The 18,715-nt window shown below is 35.8% G+C and overlaps 3 protein-coding genes, 2 long non-coding RNA genes and 1 pseudogene across 5 annotated transcripts; 3 read left to right on the top strand and 3 right to left on the bottom strand.

Annotated features, from left to right (window-relative positions):
- Positions 1–933: 933 nt before the first annotated feature.
- On the top strand, positions 934–1,316 carry LOC120161111 (dCTP pyrophosphatase 1-like). Its single transcript, XM_039171386.1, has 2 exons — positions 934–993; positions 1,065–1,316. Exons 1-2 carry the CDS (start codon positions 934–936, stop codon positions 1,311–1,313), a joined length of 309 nt encoding a protein of 102 aa, XP_039027317.1. The 3' UTR covers positions 1,314–1,316.
- Positions 1,317–8,478: 7,162 nt separating this feature from the next.
- Positions 8,479–9,279, bottom strand: LOC120161345. Its single transcript, XR_005519475.1, has 3 exons — positions 8,828–9,279; positions 8,613–8,720; positions 8,479–8,512 (listed from the first exon to the last, which is right to left on the bottom strand). It is a non-coding gene; the product is annotated as an uncharacterized LOC120161345 (long non-coding RNA).
- A 534-nt stretch (positions 9,280–9,813) lies between these two features.
- Positions 9,814–13,300, top strand: LOC120161112 (annotated as a pseudogene).
- Positions 13,301–13,372: 72 nt separating this feature from the next.
- Positions 13,373–13,772, top strand: LOC120161344. Its single transcript, XR_005519474.1, has 2 exons — positions 13,373–13,567; positions 13,665–13,772. It is a non-coding gene; the product is annotated as an uncharacterized LOC120161344 (long non-coding RNA).
- Positions 13,773–14,082: 310 nt separating this feature from the next.
- LOC120161340 lies at positions 14,083–15,081 on the bottom strand. The gene is made up of 2 exons (XM_039171616.1): positions 14,835–15,081; positions 14,083–14,735 (listed from the first exon to the last, which is right to left on the bottom strand). The coding sequence occupies exons 1-2, from the start codon at positions 14,840–14,842 to the stop codon at positions 14,147–14,149; spliced, it is 597 nt and encodes a 198-aa protein (XP_039027547.1). The 5' UTR covers positions 14,843–15,081; the 3' UTR covers positions 14,083–14,146.
- Positions 15,082–15,758: 677 nt separating this feature from the next.
- Positions 15,759–16,288, bottom strand: LOC120161113 (glutamate receptor 1.4-like). Its single transcript, XM_039171387.1, has 2 exons — positions 16,199–16,288; positions 15,759–16,124 (listed from the first exon to the last, which is right to left on the bottom strand). Exons 1-2 carry the CDS (start codon positions 16,286–16,288, stop codon positions 15,759–15,761), a joined length of 456 nt encoding a protein of 151 aa, XP_039027318.1.
- Between the last annotated feature and the right edge of the window lie 2,427 nt (positions 16,289–18,715).

Consider the following 18,715-nt stretch of genomic DNA (forward strand, 5'->3'; position numbering starts at 1 on the left):
TAAGTCGTAATCCATTAAAACTTGTCCAATGCTCCGGTTGGGTGACTCAACATGTTCCCATCTTTCTTGACCGTCCGCTCATGCTCCACCAGTGTTTTAATGTTTCTACTCCAGGTTTACAACATCATCATCATCGTATTGTTACTAAAAAGGACTAAATTCCTATGCTTCCATAACCACCAGCAATTAAATCCAAAAAGATTGGCACTTTGTATATTATGGTTATGCTTCTTGTGAATGTTTTCCACACCTTTTCTTTGCTTCGCCTTTTGGGCTCTGCGTCTGCTTGTTCCTCCCAAAAAAAAAACCAAGTTTTCTCCATCTGCCTTCGCCTCTTTTCTCTTTCCTCCTACCTTCACTTCTCCTACCACTCCTCCAACACTACACTCGCCCTCGCCACTCCTTCTAAACCCCATCATTGAGTTGTTGGATGATGCAAATAAAAATATACTAAAACTTAATTATTTTTACTTAAAGTAGATATTTGTATTGATTAAGATTTTTATGGTAACCATTTTTATCTTATTTACTATTCATCTATACTTATAAATAACAAGCTTTAACTCATTATTTGACCTATGAAAAAACATTATTATTTCATATTCTTTATTTCTTTCTTTCCATGAGAACAATTTTAATTGAATTACACTTCCTCACTTCAGATGTACGATGTTTGTGTTAATATCAAGAGCACCGTCCATTATTGTAATTACATCAATTCAAGCAATTCCATTAATTATCAGAGACTTGGAATTATATTCTAGGCTTCGATTGCTTAGAATATCCTTGGCAGTTCTAATTTTCATGTAGCTAAATTTGTAGTGTTCGATGGTGGTTCGATTATTTGACAATGGTACAATCACATCCCGGATTTTGACATATGATGTAGCCAATAACTGAAGGTATTTATAAACGATCATTTTCACTACATTTATGCTCGATGTATGTTTCAGGAATCAGTTCCATAGCCCTAGAAATCTCCTTTTGGCCCTGGTAATCATATCTCTGATAAATTACATAATTTTCTTTATTGAACATTTGCGATGATTATCATTCACATATAGGCCGGTGAAGTGGGAGAAGTCTCAAAGATATTTCAATGGAAAGGGTTACCCGATTGGAAAGAAGATGAAAATTTTCATGTGGACGAAGAGCTTTCTGATGTGCTACTTCACCTGGTGAGGCTATCTGATATCTGTGGCATTGATCTCGGGAAAGCTGCTCTTCGTAAACTTGAACTTAATGCCATCAAGTACCCGGCGGGTTCAAAGAAATACAACAACAACAATGGCACTGCAGAGATGTGTGATTGATGATCTAATAGTTTTCTCTCTTATCTTTTCATCTTTCAAAAGCTTTGGTGAAAACGCCCACGCTTTAATAATATGTTTAATGTCTAATTTGTTGCTTCTTTAGGGTCTGGGGTGACTTTGATAGGAATATAAAGCCTAAAAGTTTACATTGCATGGGGACTGTATGTTTGGCATTTATTCCCATAGATTTTGTTACTGTTTCTAAATCGAATTTTTATGAATGATACATTCAGAGACCTGTAATGACTTTCAAGAATTGGTATCACAGTTTAATGGAGGATAAACTCAATTAGAGAATGATTAAATATTTATTAAAATTGTAAATAGCTTTTTATGCCATGATTTAATTCAATCGGTTCAACGTAGAGAAAATCATAAGAACATAACTTAAAATTATCTTTTCAAGATACACAAGTCTCGTAAAATTATGACCCTCAAATCCGTCTCTAGAGATTAGTTCTCATATTATCACACCTCAGTTTTGGGCTAAAACTTTATTTAATATAATTGGGGACAAAAATCGTAACTTTTAGAAATTCAGAAATTATTTTGTTGATTTAAAAAAGTTTTAAGGGACTAAATCAATAAATATTGAAGTTTAAAATCTAAATTGAAGGGAAATTATGGAAATTAAGGATTAAGTTAAATTTAGAATAAAGTTTAGAGTCTAAAAGGTGAACTACAGAGAGATCAGTGACTTTAGATGTAGTTTATCCATTATATTTTGGAAGACATAAATAGGATGCAAAAGGATTGGTTAATTTGGTTAACATGCTTTACCATTTCCGCCACGGTGCGTTTGATATATGAGATTAATTTTAAGTTATTTTTCAAAATGAACCGATTTAATAGGGGTATAAAACCTAATTTCATGCACAAGCTCCTCATTTACCCCCAAAATCTTCCGGAGTCTCTCTCTCTAGGAGCAAATTTTTATCGTTGTTTCTCATTGACCTGCCGTCCGTGAGCTATACCGTCAACATCAACTGCTTCAATGCATTTTCCCGAGTCAACCGGTGACCTTGATTCCATCATCGTCGTTGCCATCGTGAAACTTGAGAGAGAGCTTTTGTCGTTCATGAAATGTGCCTCCATTACTCTTTGTTGCAAAACAACATTAGTAAGAGGCCTTTCAGGTAATTTTAATCAATTCTCGAGTTTTTAGTGTTGTTCCGAGCATCGAAGGTCGTTGCACGCGCTGCATGTGTCGCCCTTGTGCGAGAACTTCGTTCCTCACTTGAAAATCAGTCTGCATCCGACCGATGCCTGTTCTCGACTCGTACCCGTGCATATGCCCGTATTGAGACCTATTGTTGGTTGGACCATCTTACTTGGCCCAACTAGCAGGCATACATCATTTCTGTTAGGGCCTAAATGTCCAAATCGAATTGAACAGGTTTATACTAGGTCAGTCCAAAACGAACTAGTCAAATTAAATCAATCCAAACCAAATCAATCGAAATGAACCAGCCAACCCAATCAAACTAAGTCAGGATATTTTACAATTTGGTCCAAATATTTTAAATATATTCCATGTTAAGTCTACATTAATATTAATATGCCTAAATTAATAGCTATGTTAACAAGAGAACCTAATTAATACAATACTTTAAGAGCAATGAGAGGAAACTATGGGAAAAAAGTTTAATTACCTAAAGTTAAAGCTTAAAGGAAACGAAAGAATAAGAAAAACCCTCTTTATTTTCCACTACAAACGTTTGATAAGGCTTTTATTTGGGTTCCATGATGATTGCTATCTCTTTATCTACTAGTTTTCTTTGAACCTTGAACTCAATTGCACAAACCCCATCTCTTCTAATCATTACCACCACAACCCCAAAGCTCAAAACGATATATTATTAAACTTTTGGATAAGACCTACGTTTAGTAACTAAATTATTATTTTTTGCTTTGTTTTAATACTTAAATTTTATTTTTTTCAAAATCATACCTAACGTTTAATATAAGTTTCATTTTGATGTCCAGTTGTTAAAAACTTAATAAAATTATTGATGTGACATATTTTTATTTTTTTCAATGATGACATAGTATTACCTTAGGATGACACGTCAATATCACCGTTAAGTTTTTAACGGTGGGGTATCAAAATGAAATATAAACTAAACGTTAGGCATTATTTTGAAAAAAAAATAAAGTTTAGGTACCAAAGCGGAATAAAAGTAATAGTTTAAGTACTAAACTTGTAGTTTACCCTAAGCTTTTTTAAGCGTCTTCTCTTTAGCATCATGATTTGTTATAATTGCTGCCATTATGACCATCATGATTAATAAACCCTGGCTCTATCTTTACAGTCACTATATAAGGATTCAACACGCAAATTAACAAACACTTGGAAGAGCATTTCTGTTGTTTTAGAAAAATGATGATGAAAAGAGGTTCCATGGCCATGTCAATGTTCCCGAATTCATCGGCGTTGGTTGGATGGTGTCGGGGACAGAGGCGGCTACGGAAGAGGAGGGGGACCACTATTCGGCTCGGGAATAAGGGTAAGCGGCGAGGGTTCAGCATGGGGTCACGGTCGGTGGTTCAATGGGGGCTCATGGTAGCTCCTTTGAGAATGTTGAAGAAGATCATGATGGAGATGACACCAAAGGGAAAGTTGATTGAAGCTTATTATATTTACTTACCCTTCTTACGCCCTCAGTTATTTCCTTTGTGTTGATATAGTTTACATACTTTTTTTCCTATCTTATTTGAAATGATGTACTTAAAACACAATATTATTTCAATTAAAATAACATGATGATAATAAAATTAATTTTAATCTAATATTGACTCGTAATTAGAAATGCCCGTAGGTTAAATCATATTAATGTATGAGATTAATAGAAATGTTTAAATTTGATCTGATATAAGATTTGAGTTTTAAATTTTGTTCAAACTTATTCATATTTATAAATACTTAATCTAAGCTCGTTTACGGTTATCATATAATTTTTTGTCACGTTTCCTTTGTTGAGTCTCTTGGTGAAGCCATCTTCAAACTTCAGGTTGCCAAGATCATATATCTTAGATAGGTCAATTAGAGCATTTAACGTCGGATCATTCAAGATTTGTAGGATTCTCAGAACATCTATCCAGCGTCAATTCTTGATTCTTTCATGAATTCAAGAATCCATCTCTCTATCATCCATCCATCTTCTTTATTTATATTTCTTTAATATTCTTTTTCAATCTTTATTTGTTATTTGTTGTTCTTATATTGTTGTTCTTGTTTTCGACGTGAACAACAAGATCTATTCAACATATTCAAATGTCTAGAGCCTCGTAGGAAGTTTATATTTGAAGAATCGATCATTCTTTATTACAGTCGTGTCGGTATTTATTATCAAATAATTGAGAATCTTTCGAATATATATTATCTTATATTTACACATACTAGTAAAAAAAAATTAGATAATTAGGAGATTCTTTTTCCTCCCCTTGTATATTAAAAAGAAAGCTTCATTGATGAGCTTAAAGCCCATCTTTTTTCCTCTTTTATATACTAATTTAAAACCCATCTTATAATGAATGCACTCCGTTACAAAAACCAATTATTACTAATAGATTTTTCTAAAAGATGATCAAATAATAACATCGTAATTTAAGGCTAACAAAAATAATTTTGGGCACAATCGAAAATATGATAAAAATCATAATATCATAAGTCGGGTGCAATCTAAAATGTAATTTTTTTACTAATATTTTCAGTTGAACCTAAAATGTTACGAATAATATAATATTTTCAGTTGTCAGCCAAAAATATTATGAAAAATATAATATTTTCGGTTAAATATAGCATTTTAGGTTGTGTCCAACCTAAAATATTATGATTTTTATTATATTTTCGATTGCGTGCAAAGTTATCATTTTTTTAATATTAAATTAAGCTGCAGCTACTTAAAACTTCCCAGATGATTCCATTCCAAAAGAGACCTTACAAAGAAAAAGCCAGGCCACGACAATGACTTGCAACAACGAAGACCAAATTGCAACCACAAAACACGGAATAAAGCAAAAGCCACGATATCCAAACATGCAACACCACGACAGTAAGCAAAAGATGCAAACAAGCACACCACGTCAGGCATCAGCCCAGGCTTGTGACATGAGACATCTCAAGGACCGACGCTTCCCCGTTATTCGTACAAATACATGTATAGTACCCAAATGGTATGTAATTTTCAATTTAACAGCATTTGACCGCGCAATTGTTGGAGGGGGAGCAGATGAGCCAAACGTATCCGAAGGGATCCTTCACCTCTCCCACGCGACCACAGCAGCACGCACCGCCTCTCTCTTTTATCTCCCCCTCCGCAACTGCTCCGGCGATTTCGGCCTTGGAAATCGCAGCTTCCACGTCCTCCGTCTCCAGGCACAGCTGACATACAATCCCCTCGCTTCCCATACTGGTTTAATAAAGAATTTGATGAAGAACTTTATATTTTAAAATATGAATCCATTCTTTTATTTATTTGTTATTATTATCAAACGAAGATTAGATTTGTCCTGCATGACATGAATCAAAGTTTATCCAGATTGTGAAGCATAGCAATAAATCTACTTTGAGTTCTTACAACTCTTTCTTAAGAGATATTACCTCGACTTCGAGCGCTTCATTCTTCTAGTTTAGTTTGCCAACAGTTTCGTCGAGCATGCCTTGCAGTCCTTCCGTGAGTTCACATCCCTTAGAGTCCAACTCACCAAAACATTGTTCATACTTGTCAAGGCATTGTTTATACCCATCAAGAGTCTCCTTTGCTTCCCTCACGGATCCCTCAAGTTGATTGACTTTTCTGTCTAAGAATGACAAAAGATCCTTCGAGCTTGCTCTCATTTACTTCTCAACATGAGTCTCAACCCTTCTTGTTTAACAAGTTCACTTTTGTGAGTCATCTTGATCACTCGCGCTCGTAATGCTCACTCTGATATCACTTGCCACAAGACTAGACTTGAAATTAACTGTTCGGCCTTGGGCACAAAAACATTATCTACATGCCTAAGTCAGCCTACGTTCCTGGATGATCCTAACCTTGAAACATGCTTTGACTTGGAAGGAATAGAATCGATAGAGTCGATGGAAACTAAGTAATAGAGTATTGAAAGAAAACGGCAAGAGAGAGTTGAGCCTCAATGCTCGTGTTGATCTTTGATTGCTTATGAAATTCTATGTGACAATTGAGGCGTGGAAAGTCTCTAAAATTCGTTTTACAACCGATGGTGTCCTAGTTGAACTTAAATTCTATTTCCCCGATTAATTATGATTAAATAACTTATCCACAAAACAAAATCCTAATATAATTCCAAGTATTCCTACTATAAGGTGGAGTCCCTAACTCGAAGTCCACCTTGGATTTCTAAATTATAACTTGACTAGATCTCTATTTATTTGATGACTTGGGTCTCTTGGGCGTGATCTTCTTGGATGACAGCGTTGCTCAATACTCTTTAAGCACCTAGAATTAGCTTGGTTTTGAAGCTTGACTCGCGATCCGTGATCTGTGCTTGATGTTACACTTTTGTGGCCTTGTACTCGCGTACTTCACTGACATATTCATCTTAATATACGACGACATAAAACAAACAACTTATATAATTAGGTTTTCAAATATCAAGTCAACATATTTTTATATGATAAAAAGTATAGTAATAATAAAAAAAAAAGAGCAAACATGATTGTTCATGAATAAGTGAATAGGCATGTTATCACAAATCGATGAGATGAGTTGTAGTATAAATTTATACTGAAAATTATGAAAAGCATGATTCATTAATGAAGGATAAGCTCTTCGACCCCTATGTGTAAGAGGTTTAGATAACATGTACTAGAATCTTGATATTCATGTTATATCTTTGTATAATTGATATTATTACGTACAGAGATTCTCATTATATGTTTTAAAATGTCTAAAATGAAAATAATAAAAAAAAGTCCACTTTCCAATGAGTTCTTGTTTTCCAATGATGCCCAACAGATTTTACATACAGGAAATCAAGACAGATCAGACCCATTTTTCACAATGGTTTCTACACAGGTTTGACCAATTCGAACATTCGCAAAGCTCGAGTGCTTAAAGATTAGGCACATCCAATTTCTTTTCAACAATTGACAACAAGCAGCTAAATGCAAAAAATAGAAGTGCTAGCTTGCTGCATATCTTTGGCAATCTTCATGCTTTTACATCCAGGGGGCAAAAATGGTTAATTGAGGATGGTGAAGTGATTTCCGGTTGTGGATATCAACCAATCCAAAAGCTAATAACTTAGATGCTACAACATGCTATTTTCATTAGTATCTCCCTACTTTCATTGCATGCATATAAAAGAAGCATGTGGTAGTGACATCACAGCCTGGTAGTGCACAAAAGTTCACCAATTTGGCAAACACCTATACCCGAAGCCCAAGGAAACAAAAGGAAAAACATAAAACTCGGAACTTTCTTGGAGACGAGAATGTTAGTCACAAACCCGAGTTCAAACTCTGACAATGAAACCCAATCCCCTCGAGGTTTAGACCTGAACATAAAAATGGAAGAATAAGCCCCTTAGACTACTTTTTTTCCTTCCATTTCCCTAATACGACTCATGGTATACAATGAACAGGGAAATCAAGATTCGAAAATAATCAGTAAAGCAACTGAAACATGTTCAAGCATACAAAGGCCTTTCAAAATGCTATAACAGTAATAAATGATGAAATGAACCAAGAGAGTTCTATTATTGAAGATCGAATCATGATTCACTTATCTACGTTTTCTTGTCGGCCTCATCAATCTAAGCTTTTCAACTCCAACAAAAGGAGACTCAATTTAACAACCACATGAATAATAAGCTAACATATGAATGAAATTTTACCGGATTTTATCACTTGAAATCGCCGTTCCCATCTCAACAATGATTATCATCTAAATTATAGCTTCCCAATCTTCCATCCTTCCTCGTCACCTCGTCGGCCGATGACTGCTTTATATATAGAATAAAGAAAGAAAACACAAGCAGAGCACACATGATGGAAGAGTGAAAAGACCACCTAGTGCAGAGAATCTTGGACAAAAATTTACAACCTGTGGGGGACATGACCCAAAACTTTCTGATTGAGGAGCTAAACTGCATTATATATAGCTAAACTGATTGAGGAGCTATTGCTTCTACACATCGTTCTTCCCAAAACTTTCTTCATCAAGTTCATATCGTTTCTACAAAGTGTTGGTTAAAATAAATATATAAATTATTCTATTCAATTAGATTATATTTGAGAGTGTTAATCAATTAAGAGTGATGGAAGTAGAATTGAACCTTGGAGATTGCTTTAGATAACAATTTGATGTCCCGAATCGAGTCACCGGATTCAGCATCCAGAACCGCCAAGCAATCCCTCGGCGATTCAAACAACGACAATGGAAACTGCTTGAAAACAACACCGACGTCAAAATAAATAAGACCCGAGGTCGGGACGTCGACCCGAATCCCTTTAACCGGAAACCAAAGAAACAATTCTTGAGCGGAAATACCCGACAACGCCCCGATCTGCCCGTAACTCAAAGTCCCGGACACGTTCCTATCGTAATGAATCTCGCTTTGAAACTTGGTCTTGCGGGCTGATCCAAATGAACCTCGAACCGACCCTTATTGTCGAAGTCAAACCGGGTAATTCCTTCGGGAAGAAGCCCCGTGGGCAGTACATGGGCTTTTAGGATCGCGTAAATAGAATCCCGCTCGCCATTGACGAGCATGAAGAAGAAAATGAAGCGAAGAAACATGGATGAAAAAAAATAAAGGAACCATTTCTTGTTTTTGTTGTTGGGTACTGTTGTGTTAGAGCATGATGATTGGGGGAGTGAATTTAGGGTAAGGATTTAAGGGGAAGATGGGATAAGAAAGAAGTGAAGCGAAGAGATGTAGAAGGAGACCGTGTTGACAGCTTTAGTACAGAGAGAATGATCAATAATTGGTAAGTGGCTACTGTACACCTTGTTTTTTAAGAGATAATATCATCACCTTGTATAAATATAACATATTAAAGTAATTAAAACATCCAAATAAATCATTATCATTTTTAGATTAATCTTCAACTCCAGAACTTGTCTTCTTCAAAATTAATATTCGATACTCGGATTATCATAATTGTCATGGTCCGATTTGGTCATTTTTATTTCAAAAAGCTTGTGTTCCTTGGATGAAATTCTTTCTACATATTTAGTTCATGCAAGATAGCAGTCAAAATATGTATTTTCGTTGAATTTTCAATAGGAAAAGAAAGAAAGAAAAGTGTTTTAAAATCTTACGACGGCTGATTGAGTTTGTTTCGTTAATGCTTTGTGACATTTTATTTCCTATATGCATTTTGTTTTCTTGGTGAAAAACTAGTACTCGAATTCGGGCATTGATTAAGTGGCTGTCTTTGCATTTTAGTAGTCATGGCATCATTAAAAAATGGTTGGCCTGGGGAAGTTGAACCAGGCGGAGCCATGTTGACCTTGAACATGCATGACTGGTAATGTCTGGTGGGGTAACTGAGGTGCATGCATCGGCTGTTGAAATCTACCAACCTTACTTTGTGGGTGCAGCAGATGATGTTGTAGGGATGTTTGGGGCTCCCATTCAGGTATATCATCGTCGTCATTTGATCAATAAGGCGAAATTACGTTTGACTATGTAAATGAGAAGGTCATCCCCAATCGGTTGAGAAAATATGCTCAGTTTGTTGCTCTTCCGCACCCTCTATCTGTACTAAGCGTCGCTCATGCATTTATGGATCATGTCTGCAAGCTTCATGGATTGTCAAACTCAATTGCTTAAGTTGCATGTACAGAGAGCTAGTAATTAAATGAAGCAACATGCCGAAAAATGATCATTTTTATAACTTTTAACTAGCAAATGACGAAAATTAATAAAAAAAATATTAATAGTCAATTGGTTATTTACATAATTTATCTTTAAAATACTTTTAACACTCATTTAAAAATTTTAGTTTTATTGTCACATGCTTGAGTAAAATATATTAAAAATACAATAATTAATGTAACTTAAAAGTGTGTACACATATATAATATTTGCAGAAATCTAATGAACTTAATATTCATGGATTGGTAAGACGAAAAGAAATATTGTCGTAACACTCGGGGGTTGATTCAATTGTTAGTACATGGTGATGTTCATGCAGTAAATCTAGTTTCCTGCATGATGATGTTCATGGTCCAGCCATGGCAATGACTTTCCGTGTGTAATTGCTAAAAAGAAAATAGACTATGGATTTTGGTATTATCTGATTAGACTTGAAGAGAAGCTTTTACCATCAGAATCAGTAGAAATTATGGAAGGATCAACCAAGTAGTTGGAAAAAGTAAATAGTCTGGAAAACCACTCATTGATCACTCTACAGTACTTGAACTGCAAAGAAATAATCAACACTGATAGCATATTCAGAACTAAGAAGGTGACAGAAACTTGGATTATTGTATGTTGAACTGTCTGCAGATATTGATTTCTCTATGCTTAATGGATAAGCTACAGTGTAGTTTAAAAATAAGGGTAAACTACACCAGATACCACTAAACTTTAGACGGTGTATCATTTATACCACTGAACTTGTTTGCCTTAATATGCACTTTTTCTAAAAAGAAAAATGATAGTGTTTTTAAGGCTGTTTAGCATGTTGCATTCTATTCTATTTTATTTTATCTCCCAAACTGTTAGCAGCAAAGATGGAATTTCTATGTATTATTGATAAGTTGTAATAGTTAACATCCGAGCAATTCAATCTACTGAAGGAAATGACTTCAAAGCATGTTCTGTTCGCCATTTATGGAGGTTGATGTGTATCTTACCTCTTTGCAGTTTCTAAAACTTCATTTTTCAAGTGCATGGCATTTTGCCATAGTCATACATCTGAATTTAACATGTTAATGCTTTTCTGCTTCTGTCTTTGATATTACCGGCCCTATACAGTTAGTTTTTGGTAGATATTGTCTCAATAATGTCGGAATCTGTATGTTAGTCATCGGAATCTTGCCTGTTCAGAACCTCGAATCATGCCATGAGTTATGACCTAGATATGCATACATTTAATGCCCTAATTCCAGGTGATAGGGATCAATGGGCAATTTCCTGGACCAATCTTCAACATCACTACAAATTGGAATGTTGTTGTCAATGTCAAGAATGATCTAGATGAGCCACTTTTGCTTACATGGTATGAAGGATTGAACAAAGGAGATAAATATCAAAAAGTGAAAGAATGTGATATTAATCTTAATGTGTTTATTCTAATGTAGAAATGAAATACAACATAGGAAAAACTCTTGGCAAGATGGTGTTTCGGGGACTAATTGTCCGATTCCTGCCAGTTGGAGCTGGACGTATGAGTTTCAGGTCAAAGATCAGATAGGTAGTTTCTTTTACTTCCCTTAAACTTCAAAAGTGCTGCAGGTGGATATGGAGGAATCATCATCAACAACAGAGATGTCATTCCGCTACTCTTTGGGATGCCTGATGGTGATATTACTATCTTTATTAGTGACTGGTATACTAAGAGTCATAAGGTCTGCAAAATTTTTTAGTTTTTTTCTTAATTATTCTGGTGTCTGTCAGCTAATATTTTTTTACCTTTTTTCTGGTACTAAACGATTTCTCATGTGGAAAACAGGGATTAAGGAAAGATGTCGAGAAAGGAGTTGACCTCGGTGTTCCTGATGGTATCCTAATTAATGGACTCGGTCCAAACCGTTGTGATCAGGCGTTTGTTAAAGACGGGATTGTTTACCATATCATAAATGTCGAACCAGGTACATAAATACTTGGTTTGCAGCTGTTGCAGCTTCGAGGAATATACTTGTATTGTTATAATTCATATTCATCTTCCATTTTTTCTGGCTAGTCCCTGATTATGTGTTTCATTTCTACTTGCTTCCATGATGGATGATAGATGATATTCGATATATTAGACATCTGAACCTAAGTACCAGTTTATTGATAACTTTTTTTAGAGCAGACTTGATGTATCGTGAAACAGGAAAAACGTACCGCTTTAGGGTCCACAATGTCGGGATTTCTACCAGCTTGATCTTCAGAATTCAAAGCCATAACCTACTTCTCGTCGAGACTGAAGGATCGTACACGGTTCAGAAAAACTACTCAAACATGGATATTCATGTGGGACAATCGTTCTCATCCTTGGTTACCAAGGATCGTACCTCGGTTTGTTAATTCATCTGACTGGTCCAAACTTAACGGAGTCTCTATCTTGCACTACTCCAACTCTCAGGGACCTGCTTCAGGTCCTCTTCCCGATCCTCCTAATGATTACGACACGTATTTCTCAATGAATCAAGCACGGTCAATAAGGTTGTAGCTCATTTTATCTGTTCATTTGAGCTGCTATAAAAATTGTATGCTTTAAGAACCCTCTCCTTCAAAATGTCAAGTAGTCAAAAATATTACTTCATCTCAGTCTTCCTGGTGCATTTGTAGGTGGAATGTCTCTGCCGGTGCTGCACGTCCAAACCCTCAAGGATCATTCAAGTACGGAGAAATTACCGTGACAGATGTGTATGTGATCCTCAATAGGCTTGCAGAGCTTATAGATGGAAAACATCGTACGACCCTTAATGGTATTTCAGACTTACGACCTTCAACACCTTTAAAGCTTGCTCAGCAGTTCAAGATTCCTGGGGTGTACAAGCTTGATTTTCCGAATAAACTTATGAACAGGCCGCACAAACTCGATACATCTCTAATTAATGGCACTTTCAAAGGTTTTATGGAAATAATCTTTCAGAACAATGACACCACAGTTCAAAGTTACCATCTGGATGGCTATGCATTCTTTGTTGTAGGGTGAGCTCTCAGCTTTTGATATTCATTATCCATGGATGCCGGGATACATGGATTTGACAATTTTCCGACTCTTTAGTAGTATGGATTTTGGGGTATGGACGGAGAATAGCAGAAGCACGTACAACAAATGGGATGGTGTTGCACGCTCTACTACACAAGTATATCTATATGTTCAAAATCTCATGTATGGACCACTTCTAATATTATACCGTGTTACAGGTCTTTCCTGGAGCCTGGACAGCAATTTTAGTTTCTCTCGACAATGCAGGCATTTGGAATCTTCGTGCACAGAATCTCGATTCATGGTATCTAGGCCAAGAAGCCTATATAAGCGTCGTGAATCCCGAGGTCGACCAATCAGAGGCTCTGTTACCGGAAAATTCTATATATTGTGGCATCCTATCGTCGTTACAGAAGTATGACATCAAAACAATGCAGTTTAGTTTCTTCTGTAATTTCTTTTGTTTTCCCTTTGTATTGTCGTTAACATCTCTAATTTTCTCTGTCCTGCAGGGATCAGGCCCAGAGAGTTAATTTCTCCGCACGACATCGATTTCTGATTCCAGTAAAACAGTATTCTTTATGTTAATCATAACCTTAATTGGACATTCATTCAGGTAACCATGGTGGTGGTTTTTTTTTTTTGGGGGGGGTGGTAATGAAGTAAGCTCTATGGTTTGGTGAATCAGTCCGAGTCTCTGTCACTGGCAAATGGTAGATCAAAGATCAATCAGATGGCCATTGTTTGGTTGGGGACAAAATTTATGGTCAGGAAAGTAGCATACGGTGTTGTTGCCTTGAAAATCTTGTATCATTTTTAGTGAACATTGTGTAAAAGACGCATGTTTATGCCATTGAAATAGGTGAATTGTAAAGTTTTTATGAAGAGTAATTATATTCAACTGTAATGGAAATTGTACGTGTACTGGGAACTGAGAGTTCTGGGTTTTTGTTCACGAGTGGTCTTATATTGGCCACCATTTTTTCCTATTATTTCAGTGCCAGAAAGCATAAACAGCAGTGGAAATGTAAACCAAGAGAGCTGAAGAAACCAGAATGACCAGCGACGCCACCGCATGAACCGAAGATTTGCTCCCACACGACAACATCCCCAACCGGATCTCGATCACGTTCACCATCGAGAGCATCAGAAACAAGCACCCCACAACCGACCCGACAGCCGAACCCATCATCCCAAACCTCAGAACTTTGAGGTTAATGTGGGCTCTGAATGCTTCATCCACATCTTTGCTGTTCAACAAGTTGATGGCAAGTTTGAGACCCTGAGCTACCAGGGACGAGAAGAGGAAGAAACTGAAGGAGACAACCTCGAAGACAAGGAGCTTTTTAGCGACATTAATGTCGGCGTCGCATGGGGCTCGATTCTCTAGGCTATGCTGACCCGGAGTCGTTAAAGAAAGGCCGACGAAAACGGCGACGGTGAAGAGGGAGTTAACATTGACTAGACCGTCCAAGGCCGTGACGTGAACGCTTGTCGTTGATGATGAAGAACTGGAGGATGTTGAAGTCAATCTTCTGGGGTTACCGTCGTTGGTGTGATGGTCTTTCGGGTGCTGTTCTGATCTGGAAAACAGATGCATTCACAGCTTCAATGATCTTAAAACAAAAAAGAAAGGTTCCAGATCCCAATGAAAATGGAAGGGGGGGAAAATGAAAGTTTACTCATTCATTATTGAATCTTTGGAAATTGGGTCGTCGTGTTGTTTGAAGGGTTTATGCTTCCTGGTACAGAGGAAGCCAATTGGCCAAGGTTGGCCCAGGTTTCCCCATTTTTTTATTGCTTGTGGAGCTTATTTCCTGTTTGTCTAGGGAAGAAAATTGGGTGGGAAAAAGACAGATGCTTTGCTTTAGATTTGCTTTTGGAATAAGGGAATTGTTGAAACAAAGAAACTTTGGCAATGGAAACAACAGGGAGTTTGTTTCAGCTTTTGATAAATAGAACCCCTTGCAAGTAACGAACTGTGTTGGTCAAATTCTAGTTTTGATCCTTTTATTATACTTAAATTTAAGATCTAATCCTGTACTTTAGACTTAGACATAATTGATCTTTACTTTCATAATATTGAAAAATCCATAGATCCATGCAACTAACGATACTATAAGAATATGATCAAATTAAAACTAAATTCCTAGTTGAAGCACAATTAACGAACTAAAACTAGAATTTGACCTTTAAAGAAAGAAAACAGTAGCAATCCCAATGAAGATATGTAACATATCTGCGTTACATCAGATTGACATACAATTAATTGACATACAATTAATTGAAATCAAAGCGTTTCCTTTCCCAATATTTGCCACGCTACTCAAGCAAATGAAATTGCATCATTCTTTTTTACTGCTTAAGTAACAAATAATTTTACAGCAAATTATGGGTTATTGGTTGTTTAACAACAAAGAAATTGAAGTTATTTTTAATTATCTTTCAAACATTTCTTAAAACATAAAAAAATTAATATATACTTAAAAACAACTTTAATTTTTTATCTGTACATGATGCAGCCCATTCAAAGTATAGTATGTGATTAAACGATAAGGGAATTTCTTGAAAATAATCTATACAATGGAATGGAATAAAGTTGATGTTCATACATTGCCCAACTCTGGGTATGTTACATTGGCGTCTCTTCTGCTCTTGAAAATGATCATACAAATATACTGTTTCACAATCTCTGGTCGTCCCCATTTCTTCATAATATGGAAGCTTTTGTAGATCAAAGAAGCAAAGAACAAGAGAAAGGTTAAAGCCGTGAAGGTTCCACTGATAAGGAACAATCCCCGAAAGTCGCCTACCGTAAGTGGGTTCACACTGCTCGAAGTATCCCCTGAATCAAAACCAGTGGTCGGGCTTTCGAACCACGCATTCTCCAGCATTTGGAGCCGTCCATACTGCTTTAGCTTTTCGATCTCCCTTGTGATGTCGGTAGCCATGGATGAACCCTTGGGAAATGCCTGAAATTTTCACCTGTAAGTTTTAACACTAGAGACCTGATAATTATGTGTATGAGGAGTGCTTTGTGACTTACAAAGCCGAAGCCATTGGTGGTTGGCATGACGGGGCCGATCATGGAATAACGCGATGGGTATTTTTCTAGGAAGATCTTGATGTATGGCATCTCGTCTGAAGATACTAATTTTTTACTCATATTAATTGATTATTATTATTATTATTATTATAATAATAATAATAATAATAATTATTATTATTATTATTATCATTATTATTATTATTATTATTAAATATATTAAATACATATATAAATATTATTAAAAATAATTAATTACAAACCAATTTTCTGGCCCAAACCAAACTGAAATCCAAAAACATTTAGGGTTTCAGTTAGGGTTTCCTAACCCTAATCCCAGCCGCCTCAGCTTGCTGCCGTTGGATCTGGCAAGATCCAACGGTCCAGATGGCTCCAGATACAAACCCTAGGGTATGATACCCTAGGGCCACGCGGCCGCCGCTGCTGCTCTCGCCGCCTCCACCGCCGCCACGTCCCAACCGAAGGCTCCAGAAGCTCCAACGCCAGCCGTCCATGCCATGGCTAAGGGGTGAGTCACCACTGGTAGTCCGGTGACTCACCGAAACCCACTCTTCGGACCGGTCCGATGACCACACCGGTGGTGGCTATAAAAGCCACCACTCGAACCTGCAAAAAAAAAAAGAAAACAGAGACCAAGAGAAGAACAACAGAAAAAAAAATCCACAACAGAGAGATAGAAACAAAAACCGAGAACACAGAGAAATCAAATACTACCAACGATCTCAACAACAAACGCAGAAAAGAAACAGAAAAGAGAGAAAAAGGAAGAAGAGAAACTTACCGAGGAAGCCGACCACCGGATCTCACCAAAACCTTCGAAAAACCGAAGGTATATTTTTTAGATTTGCTCCGATCGGGAGCCGTTTAAAGGAAAAGATCATCGGAACCGTCATTAGGACGGTCCGATCTACATTTCAATGTAAAAAAAATTATTCCGGCCACCGGATGTGGTGGCCGGCGGCAGTCTTGACGGTGGCCGGCGGCAGAAGAACGCCAGCTGACGGTTGCCGGCCGGCTGGCTTCTCTCTGTTTTAGAGAGAAGCGAGAGAAAAATTCTCTCTCTCAGAGAAGAGAGAGAGAGGAAAAATAAAGAAATGAAGCTGGCCCTTCGGGCCAACCGGTTTTGGACCTTATATAGGCCTTCCCGAACGACGTCGTTTCGGGAAGGACTATGCGCGTAATTAGATAATAGTTAAACCCCGTCCGCCGTCCTCCGAACTTGTAAACTTTACATTTTAGTCATTAAATCGAATTCATAATACTTTTAATTTGATCTCGAAATTTTAATTTTATTTATTTTAGTCCTTTTTATTAAAATAATATATTTAGGATAAATAACAGATTTAATCCCTTAATTTTAATAAATAATTTTTCAATCCCTAGTTTATATTTTTAATTTATTTTAATTTTATATTCGAATTTTAAATAAGTTTATTTTAGTCACTAAATTATTAAATAAGGAAATAGCATGTTTAATCCCTGTAATTCTGATTAATTATGAATTAGGTTTTTTAATTTTAATTTCACTATGATTTAGTCATTTATTTTAAGTATTTTTTATTGCTTTTAAATATATAGTTATAATTGTATTGTTTTAATTTTTACTTGTTTATATATTTAAATGTTGTTATAAATATATAATAAATAAATATTTATTTTAAATAAATTATTTTAATATTTATTTTTCAATATCGAAGAAAAGGACAGTCTTAATACAACTGGATGTCTTATTCTGATATTTTAAAATTAAAAATTATAAAAAAATATTATTTAATTTTAAATTTATCAATATCAAAGAAAAGAGCTGTCTTAAAGCACCTAGAAGTCCTTTTCCGATATTTTTAAATATTTTTTTATAATTTTGAAATAATAGAATTATAAATTAAATATATTTTAAATTTTTAATATTTTTAATAATAGAGGCAATTTATAATTAAAAAGTACCAATTTTGGGCGTTGTAGGGGTGCTAATCCTTCCCTAAACGTAATCGACCACGAATTCCTTTTTATTATTAAAAAGAACGAATTTTTGGTTATAAACGCAGATCAGTTCATTTTTTATTGGTGTTTTCTTAAAACTCTTTTTAAAAAAAATTTTTAGGTATTTGACCTACCTGACCCAAAAGGCCGATGGCGACTCTCAAATTATTTTCAAAACCATTTATTCACATAAAATTTTTCAGCCAAGTATAATATTTCATACCCGGACGAAAACCGGTTACGACATCGTCGATTATAGCAGAGACACTACCGTTTTTACTGTTGCAGAAGACGACTATCAGATAGAGTAAAATCGCAACTGATAATTTAAGAAAATAAAAATAAAGATAAAGAAGACACAAAATTTACGTAGAAAACTCCTAAATAATATAGGGTAAAAACCACGGGCAACGGTAGATGAATTTTACTATGAGAAAATATGAATTATAACCTCTCTCGATCTACCAAGGAGAAAACAATGATAATTCTCTCTTGATAAAAAGGATAAAACAACTA

The sequence above is a fragment of the Hibiscus syriacus genome, unplaced genomic scaffold (genome assembly GCF_006381635.1).
Source record: "Hibiscus syriacus cultivar Baekdansim isolate YM2019G1 unplaced genomic scaffold, ASM638163v2 tig00111398_pilon, whole genome shotgun sequence".
NCBI classification, from domain to species: Eukaryota; Viridiplantae; Streptophyta; class Magnoliopsida; order Malvales; family Malvaceae; genus Hibiscus; species Hibiscus syriacus.